Below are 20,567 nucleotides of genomic sequence, written 5' to 3'. Positions count from 1 at the left end.
GGATATGTAATTATTAATACTGTTTTGATGTCAGAGGGTATAGTTGTAGTAACTGCTCTTCTGTTAAAAAGAAGCAATGTCTTCTGTTAGAAAATTGTTTTAGATTGCAGTATTTGGCTAGTTTAAGAGTTTTACTGTTTATTTTATGGTAACATTTTCTTCTCTGAGAGACAAATTTACATAATAAGATATATAAGGGATTGTATTAAACTGTAATGTTTAAGTACTTTGTTACATTGTTATGTACAGGCTTAAGATCCTAACCTGAACTTTTGAATAAACATACAAAAGAGGGTTTTTTTTAGTTCAACTGGGGTAACCAAGGCTACAATATTTATGCCACCTTTTCAACTGTCACAGTCTGCTTTCATAATCCAGAGGAGGTCTTTGAATTAAGTACAAAGATCCAGAGATAAATATAGAAAGACAGAGGTCCATTCCATTACTTAACAGTCTCCCTCAGGATGAGAATTAGATGCTTAGATCATTCAGTTAAAAAAAAAAAAAAAACCAAAACCCAGATACAACTTATTGATTAGTTAGGATGTGGGTTAAGTATAAGGCTGCTATTTACTTTATCCTGCGCTTCTCCAAAGAAGCCCATTAAATAGAAATACAAATGTATGGAAACCACTTTAACACTACCTGATACTATACTATTTTAAAAGAAATTCTAGCTTTTTCAAAGAGAAACATTTATTACTATTATAAAGCATCTCAAAAGATATCACATAGTCTTCAAAGTGCTAATAGTCTATCTAACTGGGACCGAAACCATTAGTTGAATAAGAAAATTAATGAAAGAGTGGTAGAGAATAAAAGGCAAAGAAAACCTGTATCTCATAGTTTTTAGTACATAAACATTGGATTTTAAGAAATGTTATTGTACAAAAAAAGAAAAAAAGGAGCACTATTGTACAATGACCTGCATAGTAGGCTTTCAAAAAGTGTTTGTAGAATTAATTTGAATAAAGTAGGAAAGATAAAATGCTATAAATTGAACTGACCTAAAATATTTAACCTTAAGAAATAATCCAAAGAGAAATCTGTGTTTGTTGTTATCCCCAAAGGAGTTCATTTTTTCTCTTTACCTGTCATTCAGTGATGTTTATTTAGTACCTCCACATGCCAGGCACCAAACTGAAGCAAGGAGGCGAGATGATGAACAGACAGGGAATGAGAGGAATGTAAACAGAGATGTGCAGTCATAGAAGTCCATACAAAGGTCAGGAGCATTCAGGAGGAACAAAGAAGAGGAAGACATTATCTGTCAATGGTGATGTAGTTGAGGAAATTAACAAAGGAAATGACTCGAGCTCAATTTTGAAGGTAAATACTGGTTATCAGGAAGACAATGTGCAAGGAAATTTTGAGTGGCAGAACAGCGTGGGCTAATCTAGAGTCAGAAACAACACAATGTGCTCAGGAAATAGTTTGGCACTGGTGATTTTAAAAGTGTAAGGAATGAGAAGGAATAGTGAAACATGAGTCTGGAGAGATATTCAAGGCCTGGGTCATGGAGTCTTTATATTTTATGATAAGGAGCTTGCAATTTATTCAGCAGGCGCTGACTGGCCATTCATTTTCTTTAAACGGAGGATTGACAATTGAGATTTGGATTTTGCTAAGATTTTATGTGGAGCAGCGTTTCTCCTAGGACCACACACAAAATCTTCTTTACACGCAAAATCTTCTTTACTTGTATGTGGAATTTAAGAAACAAAACAGATGAACACAGGGAAAGGGAAGGAAAAATAAAATAAAAAACAGGGAGGCAAACCATAAGAGACTCTTAACTATAGGAAACAAACTGATGGTTGCTGGAGGGGAGGTGGATGACGGAATGGGGTAATTGGGTGATGGACATCAAGGAGGGCATGTGGTATAATGAGCACTGAGTGTTATATGCAACTGGTGAATCACTAAGTTCTACCCTCGAAACTAATAATACACTATATGTTAACTAAGTTGAATTTAAATTAAAAATTAAAAAAAATAAATTAAAAAATTTTTAAATCTTCTGCAGCACTTGTTAAAAATTCAGAGCTCTGAACTATGCTCCAGATCCATTGAATCAGACTTTTGGCATGAGAGTGTGAGGGAGGGGATCAGCATGTTCAACTGGCTTCCAGAAAGATTCCCTTGCACCCTGCAGTTTCAAGCTCACCACCCTCTAGGGTAGGATTGAGGGAGTGGGCAAGGCAGAGTGCAGGGAGATCATCTAAGAGGTGATATGATACTCCAGGTGAGAATGTTTGAGGTGGCTGAACTGGGGATAGAAGGATGACAAGAAAATGATGAATTTGAAAGGTATTTTAGAGATAAAATCAAATGCAGTTGGTGATTAGACTTAGTGAAGAGGAAGATCCAAGTCAGGTTTTTGTCTTAACTGGGTCATGTATCAATAGTAATTATTGATGTTTAATAAATCATAATTTTTCCTTGAACTATATGATTTAAAAATTTCATGCATCTCTAAATTTGATTTATTTTCCCTTTTCAGGCCACATTGTTTTATTGTTGTTGAGTTTTATAGTAGAAATAAATGGAAAAATTGTGAATTTGTTAAATATGTTAGAGTCACCTTATCAGGAAAATATTTATTCATTTAGTTGTATCTCCAAAGTACCTAGTTGCTCCTGTGAATAAAATGAACAAACAGCTTTATTTCTGATACTTCTGAGAGAATTTATACTTATAAAATGTAAAGTCTAATCTGTCTCACAACCAAAGCCATTAGAACCATGAACAATGAGCTGAAGACACAGTGCATTTAGTAGATTGATCTTGCAAGTCAGGCAAAAATCAACAAAACTGTCAAATATGTACATTTGTCTCTGTCACTGTCCCTTTTTAAAAGCTATTTTATTTGAGAGAGAGAGAGAGAGAGAGAGAGAGATCACACAGAGGGAGAAGGAGAAGCAGACTCCCTGCTGAGCAGGAAGCCCAATGTAGGGTTCAATCCCAGGATCTCAAGACCATGACCTGAGTTTAACCGACTGAGTGAGCCATCCAGGTGCCCCAATCCCTTTTTTTTTAATCTCTTCCTTTCTAGTCCTATCCTGAAGAAGAGATTCCTTACATATTACTTATGCCTATTGTTACTCTTATTAACTAACGTGCTGACAGGTAAGAACCAAAGCTATAATTCTTTTAGGAGTTTGGCAGGGATTATAGTGTTCACCCATCCCTCTACTTCCCCATGTTTCCCTGTCACCTGTGGAATTAGGCTGGCCACTGAATTCTGGCCCACAGAATTTAAGTGGAAATGATATACTTCACTTGTAGACCTCCTTGATGTGCATGCTGTGAATCTAAAACATCCTTTACCGTCCATCTCTCATCCTTTACCATCCGTGCTCTCCTTATCTCATCCCTGGTTCCCTTAAAGGACTCTAGATATCTGCATTAGACTTTGCTTGAGCAAGAAATACTTTTATTATGTCAAGTCACTGAGATTCTAGTTTATTCTGAGGCATAGCATTGTCTATTCTGATCAATGCATAGATTATTTTTAATTTCATAGTTGACTATTAAGGGTATTTCAGTTACAGATGAATGAAACTAATGATGAAATGACAGTTACCAGGATGACTTCCTTGGGATAAAAGGGAATTCTTTTGCTACAACCTTAAATCACATCATGAAGACTGCTCTCCTTGAGCCCTAAGAATATTGTATTGACATTAGAATTTGTCTCTTACTACTTTGGTCCTGCTCACATCATGTGTCAGCTTTTTAAAATTAAAATGGGGTGATTAATACTCATGTAATAGAATTATTATGGGGATTAAAAGACATGCCATATGTAAAATGTCTAGACCAGCGCCTAGCACGTAGCAGGTGCCAAAGCCATCCTGGGAGAGCATCATAGATGCAATCCCCATAATTAACTTTGTAAATTTCTGATGTGATTCACAGATGGGTGTTATTTACATTAGTGACATTTAGTAGTTTTTAAATTCTTATTTAAAAAATTGCACTTTCCAAATTCCAGTGTCAAGGGGGTTTGACTGCCCTGCCCAAGTTGATACATGGATAAGTGCCCAAGTAAATAACAATTGTTATTTCCTGTTGCTCTTCAAAAGGAGGCAAGGGCAACATTGCCATTGTGAGAATGATTATTCTCCAGGCTTGGGCCAAAAAGGCTGAATCTCTATGGCTTTGGCTATTAGCTGGACTATGGTGTGCAACTGATTGGATTGATGCCAAGCTGACTGATTTGTTCTAAAGGCTAGAAAAACTGGACTGAGCCGTGGGCATAATAACCATGTGTTCTAATCACGTTTATCCTCAACTTGTTTCTTTCCGTTAACAATAGCAGGAAGAGTGTTGGTGGGGGTGGTGTGATGGATTTCAAAAGACCTGTGATCAGAATGCCATAGTTCCCAGCTTTACTACTGTGTGACCATGAAAACTTACTTAACCTTCCCAGCTTTATTTCCTCACCTTTGAAATGAGAGCTGGGAGTAAAGGATCTTTAGGAATCCTTTCTCTAATCTAGCACGACACAAACGTAATTGAAGTTCCACATGGCTCAGTCTCAGTGCAAGAATGAATTCAAAGTAGTATGGCACCCAAAAAGTAACTAGAGTTCTTAAAAAATATTTTTTTTACTTTCTCAATAAACTGCTAAAGTGGGGTATGCATTTTTCTGGGAGGGTATTTTTTTTAATACCTTTATTGAGATAAAATTCATGTACCATACCACTCACCCATTTTATTCATACCATTCAGATTAGATTTTAGTATGTGGTATGCTTTCTTAATATAAAAAATCTCTCTACTTCACTGTAATCCTCATTCCCTTCCACATGTACATCAAGGCCTCTCCAAAACTCTGGATCTATAACTGACACCTCATGAATTCCCAGCATCCATTCTACTTGATTCTCTGGTGTCTCCTCCTGCGTTCTCCTCTTAGAACCTCTCTTACAGTACTTTAATACAAAGGTCAATTGGGACTTGTTTGTTTTCTATTTTTATCTCCATCTGCTCATTATTTAGATTCTGAGCAACAAAGGAGAGTCCAAGAACAACCTGGACAGGTGAGAAATTTTTCGCTTTAGACATAAGAGGAGGATGTGGGGTTTGGACAGAAGACCGTGAAGGTTTATGCTGAAATAGTCCTCTCCCTATTGCACTACGGGCACACCATGGCTTGTTCCTCTCTGCGTCTAGTCAGCTCTGCCATAGTACATAAATGGAAGTACAGTGTTCTTCCGGAAGGACTAGAGTTTCAGGGCTTAAGGTGTTGAATTAATTTCTCATAGATTGACACAGATTCCATTTGTCTTGTTTGTGCTGTAAAATTGTAAGGCTGTACTTGCATTGCTTTTCACCTGTACTTGAAGGAAATGAGGCTCTTGATAGCATCTCTTCTATGATGCGGGTGTGTCCATGCAGGACAGGCCTGCCCTTGCCTGCTGCAGCAGGTCTCTGCCTGATAAGGCCACACCAGGCTTCTCAGCATTTTGGGAAGTCACCTTCAGGCAGTGTAAAAATTTCAATGTGACCCAGTTTATTCAGTATGTTGTTTTACTGAATTTCATACTGATGAAAATCAATTAAAGAATAAATATTTATTAAGCACCTGCTGTGTTCAAAATACGCCATAAGTATTCTGTGTAATGCATGGTCCCTAGCCTCATGCAGTTTTAAAATGGAGAAGTACATCTAAGCACATTGAACATTATCATATTAGGTCTGAAAAGAAGCTTATCTTTTAGGACAAATTTGAATTTTTTTTAAAGGAAAAATATTTTTTGTGATAGATTAATAATGCATTGTTTTTTGGAAACAAATCTTTTTTTAAAACTTCATTTATTTGGTGGAGGGGTGCACACAAGCGAGGGGAATACAGAGGCAGAAGGAGAAGCAGACTCCCTGCTGAGCAGGGGTCCTGCCTTGGGGCTGATCTCAGGACCCTGGGATCATGACCTGAGCTGAAGGCAGATGCTTAACCAACTGAGCCACTCAAGAAAGAACCCCAATAATGCGTTGTTTATTGTAAAATTTTTTGTAGCATGCAGAAGTATAAAGGAGAAAATATAAAGGATGAGAAATTCTGCTTCCTAGAAATAACTACTGTTAGACTTTTGATGAACATTCTTCCAGCCATCTTGCTATGCATACACACACACACATATATTATACATACATAATTTTACATAAATGGATTTATAATATACTTACTATTTGTAACCTGCTTTTCTTCTCAGAAATATGTCAGGAACTGTTTCCTTTATCAGTAAATGAACATCATTGTTCTTAATTATAGCAGAGCGTTCAATTGTATTACCATAATTTAATCCCCTATTGATGGAAATTTAAATTATTTCCAGTTTTTAAAATGTTACAGACAATTATTACATATGTGTCCAATTATGCCCTTAGCATAAATTCTCTGGAAGTAGAATTGCTTGATCAGAAAATATGAGCATTTAAACTTTTGATACATAATACCACACTTCCCTGAAAAACAAAGCCCCTTGTTTGAGATGCCATCTTCACCTTTGTCCACTCTGGAGGGCCCTCAGATGGAACAAATTTTTGGCCTCTTTTTTGTCTTTGTTAAGGACAATCTCTAGCTGTGCAGTCCTTCTACAGTTGGGGGCAAGAAGTTTCTGAAGCGTTGGGAATTAATGTGACCTCTAACTAATAAATGACATGAATTGATGAATCATGCCCCAGGTTTTTTGCCCCTTGGTGTGACTATTCTGAAGGTGTTTGGAGGAATTCAGTCCGTTGCCTATCCAGTACCCTGCTCATTAACCCACTTATTTGCTTTCTTCGCTTACTGCCTCACTTCTCTACTTCTTTCTTGGCTTCCTGGGACTTGTACTTAAATCTTAGCCTCAGAGTCTGTTTCAGAGGGAACCCAAAATAAGACATTCTTCATATTACAGCTGAAAAGTATGGTAAGCAGAATATGCCCCCACCAAAGTTGTCAGTGTCTTACTCTCTGGAAGCTGTGAAATGTTATCTTATATAGCAAAATGAACCTTGTAGATTTAACCACATATTTAGAACCTTGAGATAGGAAATTATCCTGGATTATCTAAATGGCCCCATTGCAATGCAATGGTTCTTCAAAGTGAAGGAGGGAGGGAGAAGAGAGTGAGAAGGAAATGTGAATAATAGATGCAGTGGTACTTGCTTTGAAGATAGGGAAAGAGGGCCCTGAGCCAAGAATTATGGGCAGCTTTAGAAGCTGGGAAAGGTAAGGAAGTGGATTCTCCCCTAGAGCCTCAGGAAAGGAACCTGCCCTGCTGACACCTTGATTTTAGCCCAGTAAAACTTGTGCTGGACCTCTAACCTATAGAACTGTAAAATAATAAATTTGTGCAAAGTTTGTAGTAATATGATATAGTCGCAACAGAAAACTAATATAAGAAATTAATACAAGGCAACTTATGCCAGAAACATCATATGGTACTTATTATTCCAAAAGAGGGGTATGAACAATGAGGCTCAGAGAAGGAAGGAATCATGAAATGTGTTCCTTCCTCTTGAATGCTGTCATTGTTGCTTGTGGGTGAGTTTAGAGTAGATGACTCAATGACCACTAAATATATACTTGTGGCCAGAAACTCTCCCAACAAGCTGAGGGTTTGTGTGTATTTTAATTTACTTGAAAATTCTGTCAGGCTTTAAAAATATGTAGTATGTATTAAAATTACTTGGGAAAATAAAACGTCAAAAAAAAGATCATCTGGGGAATTAGTTAAAAATGCAGCTTCTTGGATCTCATTCGCCAGAGGTTTTGAGTCAAAGGTCTGGAATAAGGCCCAGGAATTTGCATTTAAAACTAGGTTATTCTGGTGCACCTGAGTGGCTCAGTTGGTTAAGTAGTTAAGCATCTGACTTTTGATTTCAGCTCAGGTCACAATCTCAGGGTTGTGACAATAAGCCCTGCCTTGGGCTCCACGTTGAGAGCCTGCTTAGGATTCTTTCTTTTCTTCTACTTCTGCCTCCCTGCTGCCCTTGTACTATCTCTCTCTCTCAAAACAAACAAACAACAACCAACCAAACAAACAAAAACCAAGGGACACCTGGGTGACTCAGTCAATTAAATGTCTAACTTTTAGTTTTAGCTCAGGTCATGATCTCAGAGTCATGAGATCAAGCCCTGCATTAGGCTCTGTGCTCAATGTGGAGTTTGCTTGAGATTCTTTCTCCCCCTCTGCCCCTCCTCTACCTTGCACTCTCTCTTTCTAAAATAAACAAATAAAATCTTTACAAATAACCACCCCCTCCCCCACCCAAAACAGGTTATTCTGACACATGTTGCTTTAGGGATTCTCTTACTAAAAACCTCTGCTCCTTGATGGCTAGGGATGGGGTTGCCATGGCACCTACTTTGTCAAGCAGGTTGTATAGATAAGATCAGAAAAGAAGGAAATCACTAGAAATTACTATTGTATCATGTGCAGAAATCCTATTTTAGTTTCTATTTGAGGGAATCAGTCACAATAGTAATTAGAGTGAACTGAAGCTTGATTTAAATAGATGGAGGTGAACTATGTCACTAGAGACAGAGTATCTGGACCCTTGGACCCCTGAAGATCCTTTGATCTTAATGGTTGCAGTAACATTTCCTCATTTAGCTAATGGGCATATCATTTCCAGATGACCTTGGAGAGCCAGGGCACTTCAGCTCTTATTCGCTGGAAGAAGCACACTCAAACATTTGGATCATGCTAAGGATTGCAGATGTGCTGTGCTGAAGGGTGTCTTGGATCTTGTCCAATGAGGGCTGTTGGAGGTCACCAGAAAAGAATGCTTACATTTGCCTCATGCCTGTTTGAAGGAGGGTCTATGCTTGTCTAGCTCCGTGCAGCTCTCTGAAATGTCAGAAGATAAGAAATGCCTCTCAGCACGAAGGCTTCCAGACACATATGTGACAAGAAATTTGGCATGAGCTTTACAAGTGTCAGATGTCTAGGATAAAGCAATATGGGTATAGTATTTCTAGTGCTATTTTGGTGCCTTGTGCATGAGCCTGCAGCATTAGAAAAACTGCTTTTCAGCTTTGGGTGATAGCCTTACTGGCGCTCAGTGTGCATGTCTGAAAGTACAGTTGGGTCACAAAGTAGTGACGGGCCTCAGCAAGTCACCTACAATCATGGTACCAAGATTGGTGGGAATGCTCTTAAGGGACCCAGGCATTCTATAGCCTATTATAACTGGTAACAGCCATAGAACCTCTCATCAGATGGTGCTGTATAAGCATTAATCAACTCTTGCAACACTCGTGTGAAGTTGGTAAACACTCTTGTCCTTGTTTTTCATATAGGGAACTAAAGCATGGAGAGGTCCAACAGACAAGGTCATAGACTTAGCTGATTTGCTTTTCTTATTGTTTAATGATATCAGGTGAATGATTTCAGAATGAATTTCCCTTTATATAATTCAGGGAATATGTCTCCTGGCGAGAGAGCATTTTTGGCAGTTGTGACTTGCTGAAAGACTTGAAGTTCCCAGTCTGGCTGTTCATTGGTTAGGAGCAAATGCCTGGGGCACTTGGCTTAACAACTGTCATAAATGGTGAGAAAAAAATGTGTAAGAAAAAACAAAATATGGTAATGTAGCGAGGTTGTTACGGCAATAATATCCAAATAGGAATATTGTATATAAAGTCTGAATATTACTCCCTTCTCACCCAAGATATTTGACGCTGACTGGATCCTCTTTTAATTTTATTTCTATTTATTTTTCGGAAGACCATTGGTAAACTGTGGACACCATAGTTTCAGAAGGTCAAGAAGAACTTAAAGTGGAAAGTCCCTTGAAAGATTCAAATGTGGAAAAAGAAAACCTGTGAGAAAAGATAAAGGCGTTGCTATTAACTTGGATAAAGGACGTTGATAAAGAATTATGTGGTTCTTTAACATATCACAAAGTATTATTTTGTAGAAGGAAACTTAATTCTCTAATTCTCTTAATTGATAGCAAAACTTGAAAAGAGGGTTTATTCCAGAGCATGAGGTGTTTAAGGAGTCATAAGAAATAATTTTCTGATGTTGAGAATGATTAAAAACCGAAACAAACTACACAGAAAGGAGCTTGCCCCTTCCTGAAGGTCCTTTGTAAGTAGGCTAAATCAGCAAGGCATGATGGTGTTTCCAATACCCTAAACGGTCTGCCTGGTAATGACAAGAGTCAGGTTTTTTCCTTTCAACTTTTTACTTGAAAATAAGTTTAGACTTACAGAAGAGTTGTAAAATTAGTACAATGAGTTCCCATATATCCTTTACCCAGCTTCTCCTAATGTTAACATTTTATACAACCATGGTACAATTATCAAAACTAAGAAATTAACATCATTACAAAGTGGGAGTGGGAACTTTTGAAGAGAAGACAGGATGGGCCTATGGACATCCACAAATCCTTCAACACAACTCATTTTTATTTGTTTGATATGTTGGAATTCCACATGAGACTTTAAACAAATGGTTTTATTGCAAAAACTTTTAAAACCATAATCTAGAAATAGGAGTAGTTAGACTGACCTCTAAGGGTGTAATTGTGTTTGGTAGATATTTGTTGATATAACTCAATGGTACATATACTTTTTGTTGTTTCTTTGTCTCTTCTGGTTTGTCCTGAAAAATAATTCCTGGTCTATAGTCTATGCTTAATTAATACTTGTTCTTTGGATCAAATTGGTATGTTTATCCTTTATTCGTTTCTTCACATGGCTTGCTCCTAATTCAAATATCTGCTCAGGCCTTTCCTGACCATCCTAACTAAAATAACACTCCCTTCCTCTTTCTTTCTACCCTGTGCTATTTTTCCTTTTTATTCAGGGTGCTTTTCACTACCTAAAAGATGATTTGTCTCTTAATAGGTTTGTTTTTTTTTTTTAATTTTTATTTATTTATGATAGTCACAGAGAGAGAGAGAGAGAGAGGCAGAGACACAGGCAGAGGGAGAAGCAGGCTCCATGCACCGGGAGCCCGACGAGGGATTTGATCCCGGGTCTCCAGGATCGCGCCCTGGGCCAAAGGCAAGCGCCAAACCACTGCGCCACCCAGGGATCCCCTCTTAATATGTTTGTTAGAAGTATATGGTCTATGTCCTACTAAGAGTAAGCTCCCGAATGATGACTTTATCTTGTTTTTATTGGACCCTTATGCCTAGAATGATATCTGGTACCTGGGACTTTACAGGAACACTTACTAACAGAGTGAATGAATGAACACAGACGTTATCACCTATACTTTAAAGATAGAATTAGTTAACTTCAGGAAGGTTCACTTAATCATTTTTTTAAATTTATGATTTGTATATATAAAAACAGTTTGACTATTTTTTTCCAAATATTTTTATCTATTTGAGAGAGAGAGAGTGGAGAGGGGAGGGAGGAAAGGGCAGAGGGGGAGGGAGAAAGAGTCTTAAGCAGAATCTTGCTGAGCACAGAGCCTGATGTGGGAATTGATCTCACGACCATGACCCTGAGATGATAACCTGAGGCAAACCAAGAGTTAGATGCCCAATGGACTGCACTACCCAGGCACCCCTGGTTTGACTTTTTTAAAATCAGGTCATCATATTTATAAACTTCCTTATGGGCTTTCACTGATGTTGGAAAATTATTCCTTATTTTAATTTCAAATAGTGATACTGTAGCTGGTAATGTTGTAGGCATATTTTTGAAAGAAAAAGGATTAATTATATGAAATTCCTTGAGCTCTAAGAAAGATAATAACTACATTCAGGATCATTGTATTGTCATTATTAATTAGTGTTATGCAAAAGCGAAAGAACCACACAGCCTATCTGTCATGGGAATCATACTACTCACTAGTTTAATAGGAACTCAAATCCCAGTAAATGAATTAAAACCATTCAAAATATTATGCATGTGGACATCCCACAGTAAGACAGCTGGCCCATTTCTTAAGGCCAGCATCATTTTTACACAAAGAAGGGTTAAAATATTCTTGTAATCTGTCTTTGATGTTGGAAAACAGTAATGAGTCAAGAATGTGGGCAGCCTCTAGAAGGCAAGAAAATGGATTCTCCACTAAATCATCCAGAAAGGAGTGCAGGTTTTGCCTAGTAAGACCCATCTTTGACTTTTGGGCTTCAGACCTGTAAGATAATAGGTTTATGTTATTTTAAGCCACCAAGTTTGTTATAGTTTGTTACAGTAATGATAAAAAACTAATATACCAACTTTCATTTAACCCCTCCACAATCAGATCCCACTCACCCTACCCAACTTTATCTTCCTTTCCTATTCAACTTCTGTTTTTCTGCTCCAGTGAGATCAGTTTCCTCTCTCCACATACATTATGCTCATTAGTACTCCCTAGCTGTTTGCCCTTATGGAGGTTTCTATGAAAGGGATATAATTTCTCCCTCTTGCTGAATGAATTTGTGTGGATATGGTTTCATTGTCCCATAAACTGCAAGATAAAACTTGATTATCTGACTCTTCTGATGCCCAGATATTAAAAGATTTCACCGGAATGAATTAAATTTCTGCCATGTGCCAGCACTGATGTCATGAAAATGAGAAAGATTGGGGGGAACCTGGGTGGCTCATCTGGTTAAGGTCTGCGTTCAGCTCAGGTCATGATCCTAGGGACCTGGGATTGAGCCCTGCATCAGGGTCCCTGCTCAGCAAGGAGCCTGCTTTTCCCTCTCCCTCTGCTACTTCCCCTACTTGTGCTTTCTCTCTCTCAAATAAATAAATAAAATCTTTAAAAAAGAGAAAATGAGGAAGATTAAAAGATTTCCACTGACTGATAAAGAAGTTGTGGCATATATAAACAATGTAGTATTACTTGGCCATGAAAAAGAACAAAATCTTGGGGCACCTGGGTAGCTCAGTTGTTTAAGCATCTAACTCTGTTTTCCTCTCAGGTCATGATGTCAGGGATATGGGATGGAGCTCTTTGTGGGACCCTCTGATGGGTGTAGATCCTGCTTAAGATTCTCTCTCTCCTTCTCTCTGCCCCTCCCTCACTGCTCATGTGCTCGTGTGCTCTCTTTCTCTCATGCAATTTCACTCATATGTGGAATTTAAGAAACAAAACAGGTGAGTATAGGGAAAGGGGAAAAAAAGAGAGAAGGAGGAAGCAAATCATAAGAGACTTTTAACTATGGAGAACAAACTGAGGGTTGATGGAGGGAGGTGGGTGGGAGAGGGGTTAAGTGGGTGATGGGGATTAAGGAGGACACTTATTGTGATGAGCACTGAGTATTGTATGTAAGTGAGGAATCACTAAATTCTATACCTGAAGCCAATTTTACCATATATGTTAACTAACTAGAATTTAAATAGAAACTTGAAATAAAAAAATCCACTTTTGCAGACACACACATTCACAGGTTGAAAAGATATACACAGAACCAATTACAAAGCAATATGCCATACACTCCAACTGAAATATGTTTAGAGTACTGAAAGAATGCAGGGAAAGAAATGACTGACTGCTTAATGAGGGCAGGCATAAGGATCGCAGGTGGGGTTTAGGCAAGATTTCTCAGATAAGGGGATATATGGGCTGATTCATGAACGATGAAGCACCAAAAATATCCAAGGACTGCTTCATTTATAGCATAGGCGTATTCTATAAGTCTCAGAAAAGTTTTAAGATTTTTTGCTTTGCCTTTGAAAATAATAGTTGGCAAGATCTAACTACAGTGCAGAATAAAGATGGTAACAGGACCCACAGAGACAGATCTGGAACCCTGGCAGTGTTTTCAGAGGGCACCAATATAGCCTAGCTAATGCAGCAGTCCCTGAATCACTGTGTATGCAGGCATATCAAGATTAACATGAACAAATGAAGTGATTCCAGAAACATTAACATACTGATTGCAGTTAAGTGCATTGCTTGTTCAACAATTCTTTAATACACTAAAAAATATTTAAAGTAATGGGGGACCAAAAACATTTCTTATTCATGATATTACAAAAATATATTCCTCATGTCTTCAACTAATAGTTCTATATTTATGATTCTCAAATAAGTCTATCTCTGGTTGCTAATTTTCACTTTTACTCGAATTCTGGATTGAAAACCTCCTACAGGACTTTTCAAGTTAGAAATTCTGTCATCATGTCAGCGTTTACATGTCCAAAACCAGATTGGTGCTATCCAAGAACCCCAGTAATCTCTCTCCAAATCTCAATTTCTGTTATCAATGTTATAGTCCTCAAGATTTTCTGAATTGAGAACAAATTATAGCAGAAAAAATTCTGGAATAGTAGTCAGGATTTGGGGGTTTAGTTTAGATTTTGCTGCTTACACTTAAATAATTTTGATTGATTCACATAACCTTAGGGATCTGTTTCTTCATGTGCAAAATGAAGGGCTTGGGCTGGTAGCTAGATGACTCATTCATTTAGTTGACAAACATGTTTTCAGCATGTACTGATGTGTCAGTCAGTCATTAATAGAGCCTAGTGTGGGGATATGAGGTTGGCTGAGAGCTAGGCACAAATCCTTACATCACAGACCTTTTCTCTAAATGTCTCCTGTATCAGTCTTTCACTAAGCCCTATTGATTTTGTTCTCACAGTATACCTTCTTTCTTTGTGTCTCCTGCTGCTATCACTTTAGTCAGAGAGAGTGCTCATTGCCTCATGCTGAGGTGCCTGCTGGGGCCTCCTCCCTGTCTTTCTCGTCTCTCCGCACTAAGCCATGCTATGTGGTGCACTCTTAGCAGGTAACCCTCCTCCTCAAGAATCTAATGCTTCTAATTGTCTCTTATAAATGATGCCCAATTTTTAAGACTGTGGTCAAGGGTCTTCTGCAGTCAGTCCTCACCTCAGGTCTAATTTTATCTCTCTTTCCAACATGAAACCCATCTTTTGCAAGACAGCCGTGAAGCAAATGTTGCATGTCCTGTCCCACCTCCTGCAGCACCAAGACAGCGAGGTTCTCTCGGATACCTGCCGGGCCCTGTCCTACCTCACCGATGGCTTCAATGAGCGCATCGGCCAAGTGGTCAACACAGGGGTCCTGCCCAGGCTGGTCCAGCTTATGAGCAGCTCAGAGCTCAATGTCTTGACCCCTTCTCTCCGCACAATCGGGAACATCGTCACAGGAACGGATTACCAGACCCAGATGGCCATTGACGCAGGCATGCTGAACGTGCTGCCCCAACTCCTGATGCAACCTAAGTCCTCCATCCAGAAGGAGGCAGCTTGGGCCTTGAGCAATGTGGCTGCAGGGCCCTGCCAACACATCCAGCGGCTGATCGCTTGCGGCATGCTGCCTCCCTTGGTGGCTCTGCTAAAAAATGGAGAATTTAAAGTCCAGAAAGAGGCTGTTTGGACCATGGCTAACTTCACAACTGGAGGCACCATAGACCAGTTGATCCACCTTGTCCACTCTGGAGTCCAGGAGCCACTGGTGAATCTGCTTACCATCCAAGACACCAAAATTGTTATCATCATCCTTGACGTTATCTCTTTTATCCTCCAGGCAGCAGAGAAGCTTTCAGAGAAGGAAAATCTGTGTCTTTTGATAGAAGAAATTGGTGGCATTGATAAAATTGAGGCTTTGCAACTTCATGAGAATCCTCAGGTTGCCCTGACTGCTTTGAACATTATCGAGAACCATTTTTGTGAGGGAGAAGAAAGTGGTGCAATATTACCAGCCCTGGACCAAGATAATGAATTCTTAAACCGCTTCACAAAAAAACACCAAGGCCCCACGACTTCTAAACAAAGGACCAAACCCTAATGGGTAACTTCTTTGAGAACCTTCTATGAATTGGCTTGGCACGGATGTAAAGCTTTTTAAACTAAATGTTAATAAAATTTTCAACACACACACACACACACACACACAAAATTCTTCCCCACACATGGCTCACGTCTACATTTCCATGTTTGCTGAGTCTCCCTCTTGAAACATTCTCCCTCCCTCACCCCCTGACTGACTTGATCCCACAAGGCTCAGTAAAAGCCACATATTCTCCAGGAAGGCTTCTCCAGAATACATAGACCACCATCCCCACTGCCTCATATATCTTCCAAGGCCCCTGATGTGTATTTTGCGTATTTTGGACATTTGGCTATAACATTATAGCATCCCATTTATTAAATGTGTAGGTCTTATAACTTCAATACATCTGAGAACACTTTAAGTATAGGTACTGTGTCAGATACCTAGCCCAAGTCTAGGAGCATGAAACTCAAGTTTAAGATTGTGAACACCTAAGTGTAGCTGCCTGAGTTCTTAACATGGTTTCATCTTTTCCTAGCTATGTAACAATGGGCAATTTACTTATCTTCTCTGAGCTTTTGTTTTCTTATTTGCAAACTTGGAACAACAATATTACCTGCCTCAGTTACTCACTAGTTAATATGAGTAAAGATCTAAATAGATCTTGGTACATAGTGTTCAAGAAGTGTTAGCTAATATTATTTCACTAGATTATTAGAATTAATAATGTAAAACCCTCACCGCAGTGCCTGGCCTATGGTAAGTATTCAGTAAATATTAATCCTTGTTATTACTATTCTATTTAACAGGTGAGGAGGCTTTGTGGGGGAATATGGCATCATCATAATTATTGCCAAATATTTAAAATTTATGAGGTAGCATTATAACAATCTCTCCTTTTTTAAAGATGAGGAAACTGAGGTTTGGAGAGGTTGAGTAACTTGATGAGGTCACATAGCTAAGAAGTGATGAAGCAGATTTAAATGCTCAGGATGTCCTACTGCAAAATCTGTACATCTTAAACCTTATTCTGCTTCTGGTCCTGGACTAGGCAGTGTGGGAGAAATTTGATCTGGTAGTAAAAACAAACATGGAATTTGTGTCACATGGTCTTGGTCTTCATCCTGACTTTACCACTTACCTGGGTAGGATATTTAATCCTTTGGAGGTTATGTTTCCTTCCTTATCTGTAAGATGGAGACAACAATACCTCCTTCGTATGATTGTGGTGGGAATTAAAGAGGTAACATAAGTAAAGTCCCAGCACAAGGCCTGCCCTTTAGTAGGTATTCAGTACATTCTAGATTCAGTCTTCTTTATCTCCCTTTTGAAAATTTGAGCTCCAGTTTGTACTTTTTAGTCTGTTTAATTAGTCTGTGATATGAATTAAAATGCAACATAGTGACCAGAGAAGCAGCCTATAAGAGTCAGTATTCCATTGCCCTGACTTTGTGTTATAAATAACCAAACATGGCTGGTATTCATGACATGTGAACTCCTGGCACAGCTTATTCTCGACCACTGTCAATGCAGTGTTTCTAATTGATATAATTCTTTCTACAAGTTGGGGCATGTCCTCGGAGGGAAAGTCTTTGGCCAAGCAGGTGGGGGTGAGTAAAGAATTTGAGATTGCAAATATAGTCTGGGTTAGGACCACTTCCGTTGTGCATGTGAGGAACAGAGAATGCTGGGACTTTGAGCAGGCATTTGAGTAAGCCTTTTGAAGGTCACATCCCTCTGGATGAGTATGCCCCTGGAATTTTCCAATGATTGTTTTATTTTAGTCTTTGGACTGAGTTGATGGTGATATAATATGTGGTTGAAAATAGCATGAATAATTAAGTTAGAAGCAACATTAATGTCCCAAGATGTTAATAAAAACAGCTACCGGGAATTCATAGATAGGAATCCTTTCCCAAACTTGATTCCTAAGTTGGGCACAAGTTATATGATACATTCCAACAGCTAGTGAGAGAAAACATCAGCCTCTTGTATATGCCCTAACCTTCAAGTAGACAGTATAGAGACTACACTTTCCTTTTCTTCCTTTTAAAATTTAATCAAGACGTGTTACATTACACAGAGTGGATGATCCCCTGTGACTTCACTGCTCCCTTTGAGGGAAAACTGCTGGACGGTACAGCTAGCAAAGACAGTCAGCACCTTGCGTTTCCATATGTTTTCCTGTTATGTTTACTATCTCAGCTCTCATTTCAAAGTTCTTTGTAATAGAATCCTATCCCATTTAATGGGATTAATTTTTTTTTTTTAAAGAGAGGGTGTGTGTGTGTGTGTGGAGGGGCAGAAGGAGAGAGAGAGAGAATCTTAAGCAGGCTCCACATCCAGCAGGGCTTGATCCCATAAGCCTGAGATCATGACCTGAGGGGAAATCAAGAGTCAGATGCTTAACTGACAGAGTCACCCAGGTACCCTCATGGAAGTAGTAAAATTATTTCCTAACTATGTCCTGCTTAATAATCAGCATTAACATATTTAAAGTATTGCACATCTGTGATAGAATGAAAGCAGTTGATCATTGAGAATAAACGCTTAAGGAGGGATCCCTGGGTGGCGCAGCGGTTTAGTGCCTGCCTTTGGCCCAGGGCGCGATCCTGGAGACCCGGGATCGAATCCCACGTCTGGCTCCCGGTGCATGGAGCCTGCTTCTCCCTCTGCCTGTGTCTCTGCCTCTCTCTCTCTCTCTGTGACTATCATAAATAAATAAAAATTAAAAAAAAAACCCGTAAGGAGTGCCTGGATGGTTCAGCAGGTTAAGCATCTGACTCTTGGCTTCAGCTCAGGTCCTGATCTCAGGGCAATGAGATTGAGCCCCATATCACTTCAGTGCTCAGTGGGGAATCTGCCTAAGAGTCTCTCTATCTTTTTCCCTCTCCCCTGCTTGTTCTCTCTCTGCCTTTTAAATAAATAAGCAAATATTTTTTAAAAATAATAAAACCCTCAAAATAGCTACGTAAGAGACACGTGGGTGATTTTATTAGAGATAAAAATGTAGAACTCTGGGGGCCACCTGGGTCGCTCAGGTAGTTAAGCATCTGTCTTTAGTTTGGGTCATGATCCCAGGCTTCTGGGATTGAGCCCCATGTCAGGCTCCCTGCTTAGCAGGGGGTCTGTTTTTCCCTCTCTCTTGCCTCCCCCATTTATGCTCTCTCTGTCTCTCGCTCTGCTCTGTCTCTCAAATAAATAAATAAAATAATAAATAAATAAATAAAAAATAAATAAATAAATAAATAAATAAAATGTAGAACTCTGAACTTAGACTGAGTTCACATTCTTGCTGTTTTACTTATTAGCTATGTCATCTTGGATAGGTTACTTAAGCTCTCTGAACCTCCTAGGGTGTTCATGAAGATTGAATCATTATAATATATAAAGCAATAACATAGTGCCTGGCATGGAGACCTCTCAATAAATATCAGCTTTAAAAAATTTTTGTACATATCAATATTACAATGGTCTGCAGAGTTGGACTCTTCAAGAGGGAAATGAGATGGCATTTAAAAAGCCATTGAACTTGAAACTGACTAAACATATCCTTTTGAAGAAACTTGCTTGTCTGTAAAGAAAATGGGTGGATGGAGGACCCTGGGACTCTTTTCATGCCCTCTGAATGGCTAGAACTCCAAAGAAAAAAGAAAGGGGAGACGTTGGTCGATGGTATTATCATCTCTAAAATCTCTAAACTTATGATCTGTGAAAAGATGACACCATGAAAGAGAAATTCAAGTTAGATTGGCTCAAACACCTACTTCACAAAGTCTGTGAGGATTCCATCTGTCTGTCCGTCTGTCCATCCATCTTATCCATCCCTCCCTCTCTCCATCCATCCATCCAAACATTTGTTGATCACTTAACTAGATTTTAGAAACAACATTTTGCTGAGACTATAAAGACAAACAAAAAGAAGTTCCATCTCTTAAGATATTTACAGATTAGTAGGGATAGAAAACAAATGGTTTTCAGGAATTTCTAGACTAGTAGAGGAGACAGATATGAAAAATAAACGGTTTGAAAAATAATAGAAGAACATACAAAATACCAAGGGAACTCAGAGGAAGGTGTTGTCTTTATTTGGCTTTTACTGAATTCTAAGCAGTTTTTGTAAATATTGACGCATCACTGTAGTAATAACAATTTTTGAGAAAAATGGGGATACTCTCACATCAAATGCATGCATCTATTGTGTGGTATATTCTGACTTCAGAAATGAAAATGGGTAAAAACTTTGTATTTTGTATTTTGCCCTTACAGTTAACAGAAACTGGAAGACAGGATTTTAAAGGGGTCTCTCAGAGCACTCTTCTTCCGAAGTACCTTTCTATTGAGAGGCATATGAAGATTTAGGAAAGGTCTTACTGGAATTTAGTCTCTTGAACTATCAAAGATAATACTTCCTGATAGATGAGGTCTCACAAAGTGGTGTAGAGGAAGGTGGTAATTGAACCCAGACCTGGGAATAGGAGAACCATGAGTGCTGGCCTGAACTCTTACATTCCCAGCCTTAGTGAGTGACCCATGCCAGAGCCTGAAAGCAGCAGCCTGTACCTCACCTTTTCCACTCTCTTCTAAACAATGGGGCCCCCAACTCCAGGGTAGGAAGTCAATGCCTCAGAAATGATTAATCGATTCCAAGCTTTTACCTATAAAGGGGCTTAGAAGAGCCAGTGGGCTCAAAGTCTTTGAGATAAACCACTGCTGGGCTCCTGCTGGGAAGTCATCAGGCCTGAGGCAGGATCTTCAGGTTACTTTGTAAAAACACATCCTTGTTGACTTCACAATAAAACTTCAAAGGTGACAATCCAACAGTTGTGAGGATGGCTATATCCTTATGAACTGTAAACAGAAACTGAAATA

General features: G+C 38.9%; 1 protein-coding gene across 1 annotated transcript in view; it reads left to right on the top strand.

Annotated features, from left to right (window-relative positions):
• The window catches only part of LOC112931624 (importin subunit alpha-8-like), a 90,218-nt gene extending 71,783 nt beyond the window's left edge, over positions 1–18,435 (top strand). The window contains exon 3 of the mRNA XM_026014306.2: positions 14,845–18,435. Within this exon, the coding sequence (XP_025870091.2) occupies positions 14,856–15,710 (855 nt within the window). The 5' untranslated portion in view covers positions 14,845–14,855 and the 3' untranslated portion in view covers positions 15,711–18,435. The remainder of the gene's footprint in view (positions 1–14,844) is intronic.
• The last annotated feature ends 2,132 nt before the right edge of the window (positions 18,436–20,567 follow it).

Source organism: Vulpes vulpes, chromosome 4 (genome assembly GCF_048418805.1).
Source record: "Vulpes vulpes isolate BD-2025 chromosome 4, VulVul3, whole genome shotgun sequence".
Classification (NCBI taxonomy): domain Eukaryota; kingdom Metazoa; phylum Chordata; class Mammalia; order Carnivora; family Canidae; genus Vulpes; species Vulpes vulpes.
The sequence above is the reverse complement of the archived record's forward strand: the minus strand, read 5'-3'. Positions and strand labels throughout refer to the sequence as shown.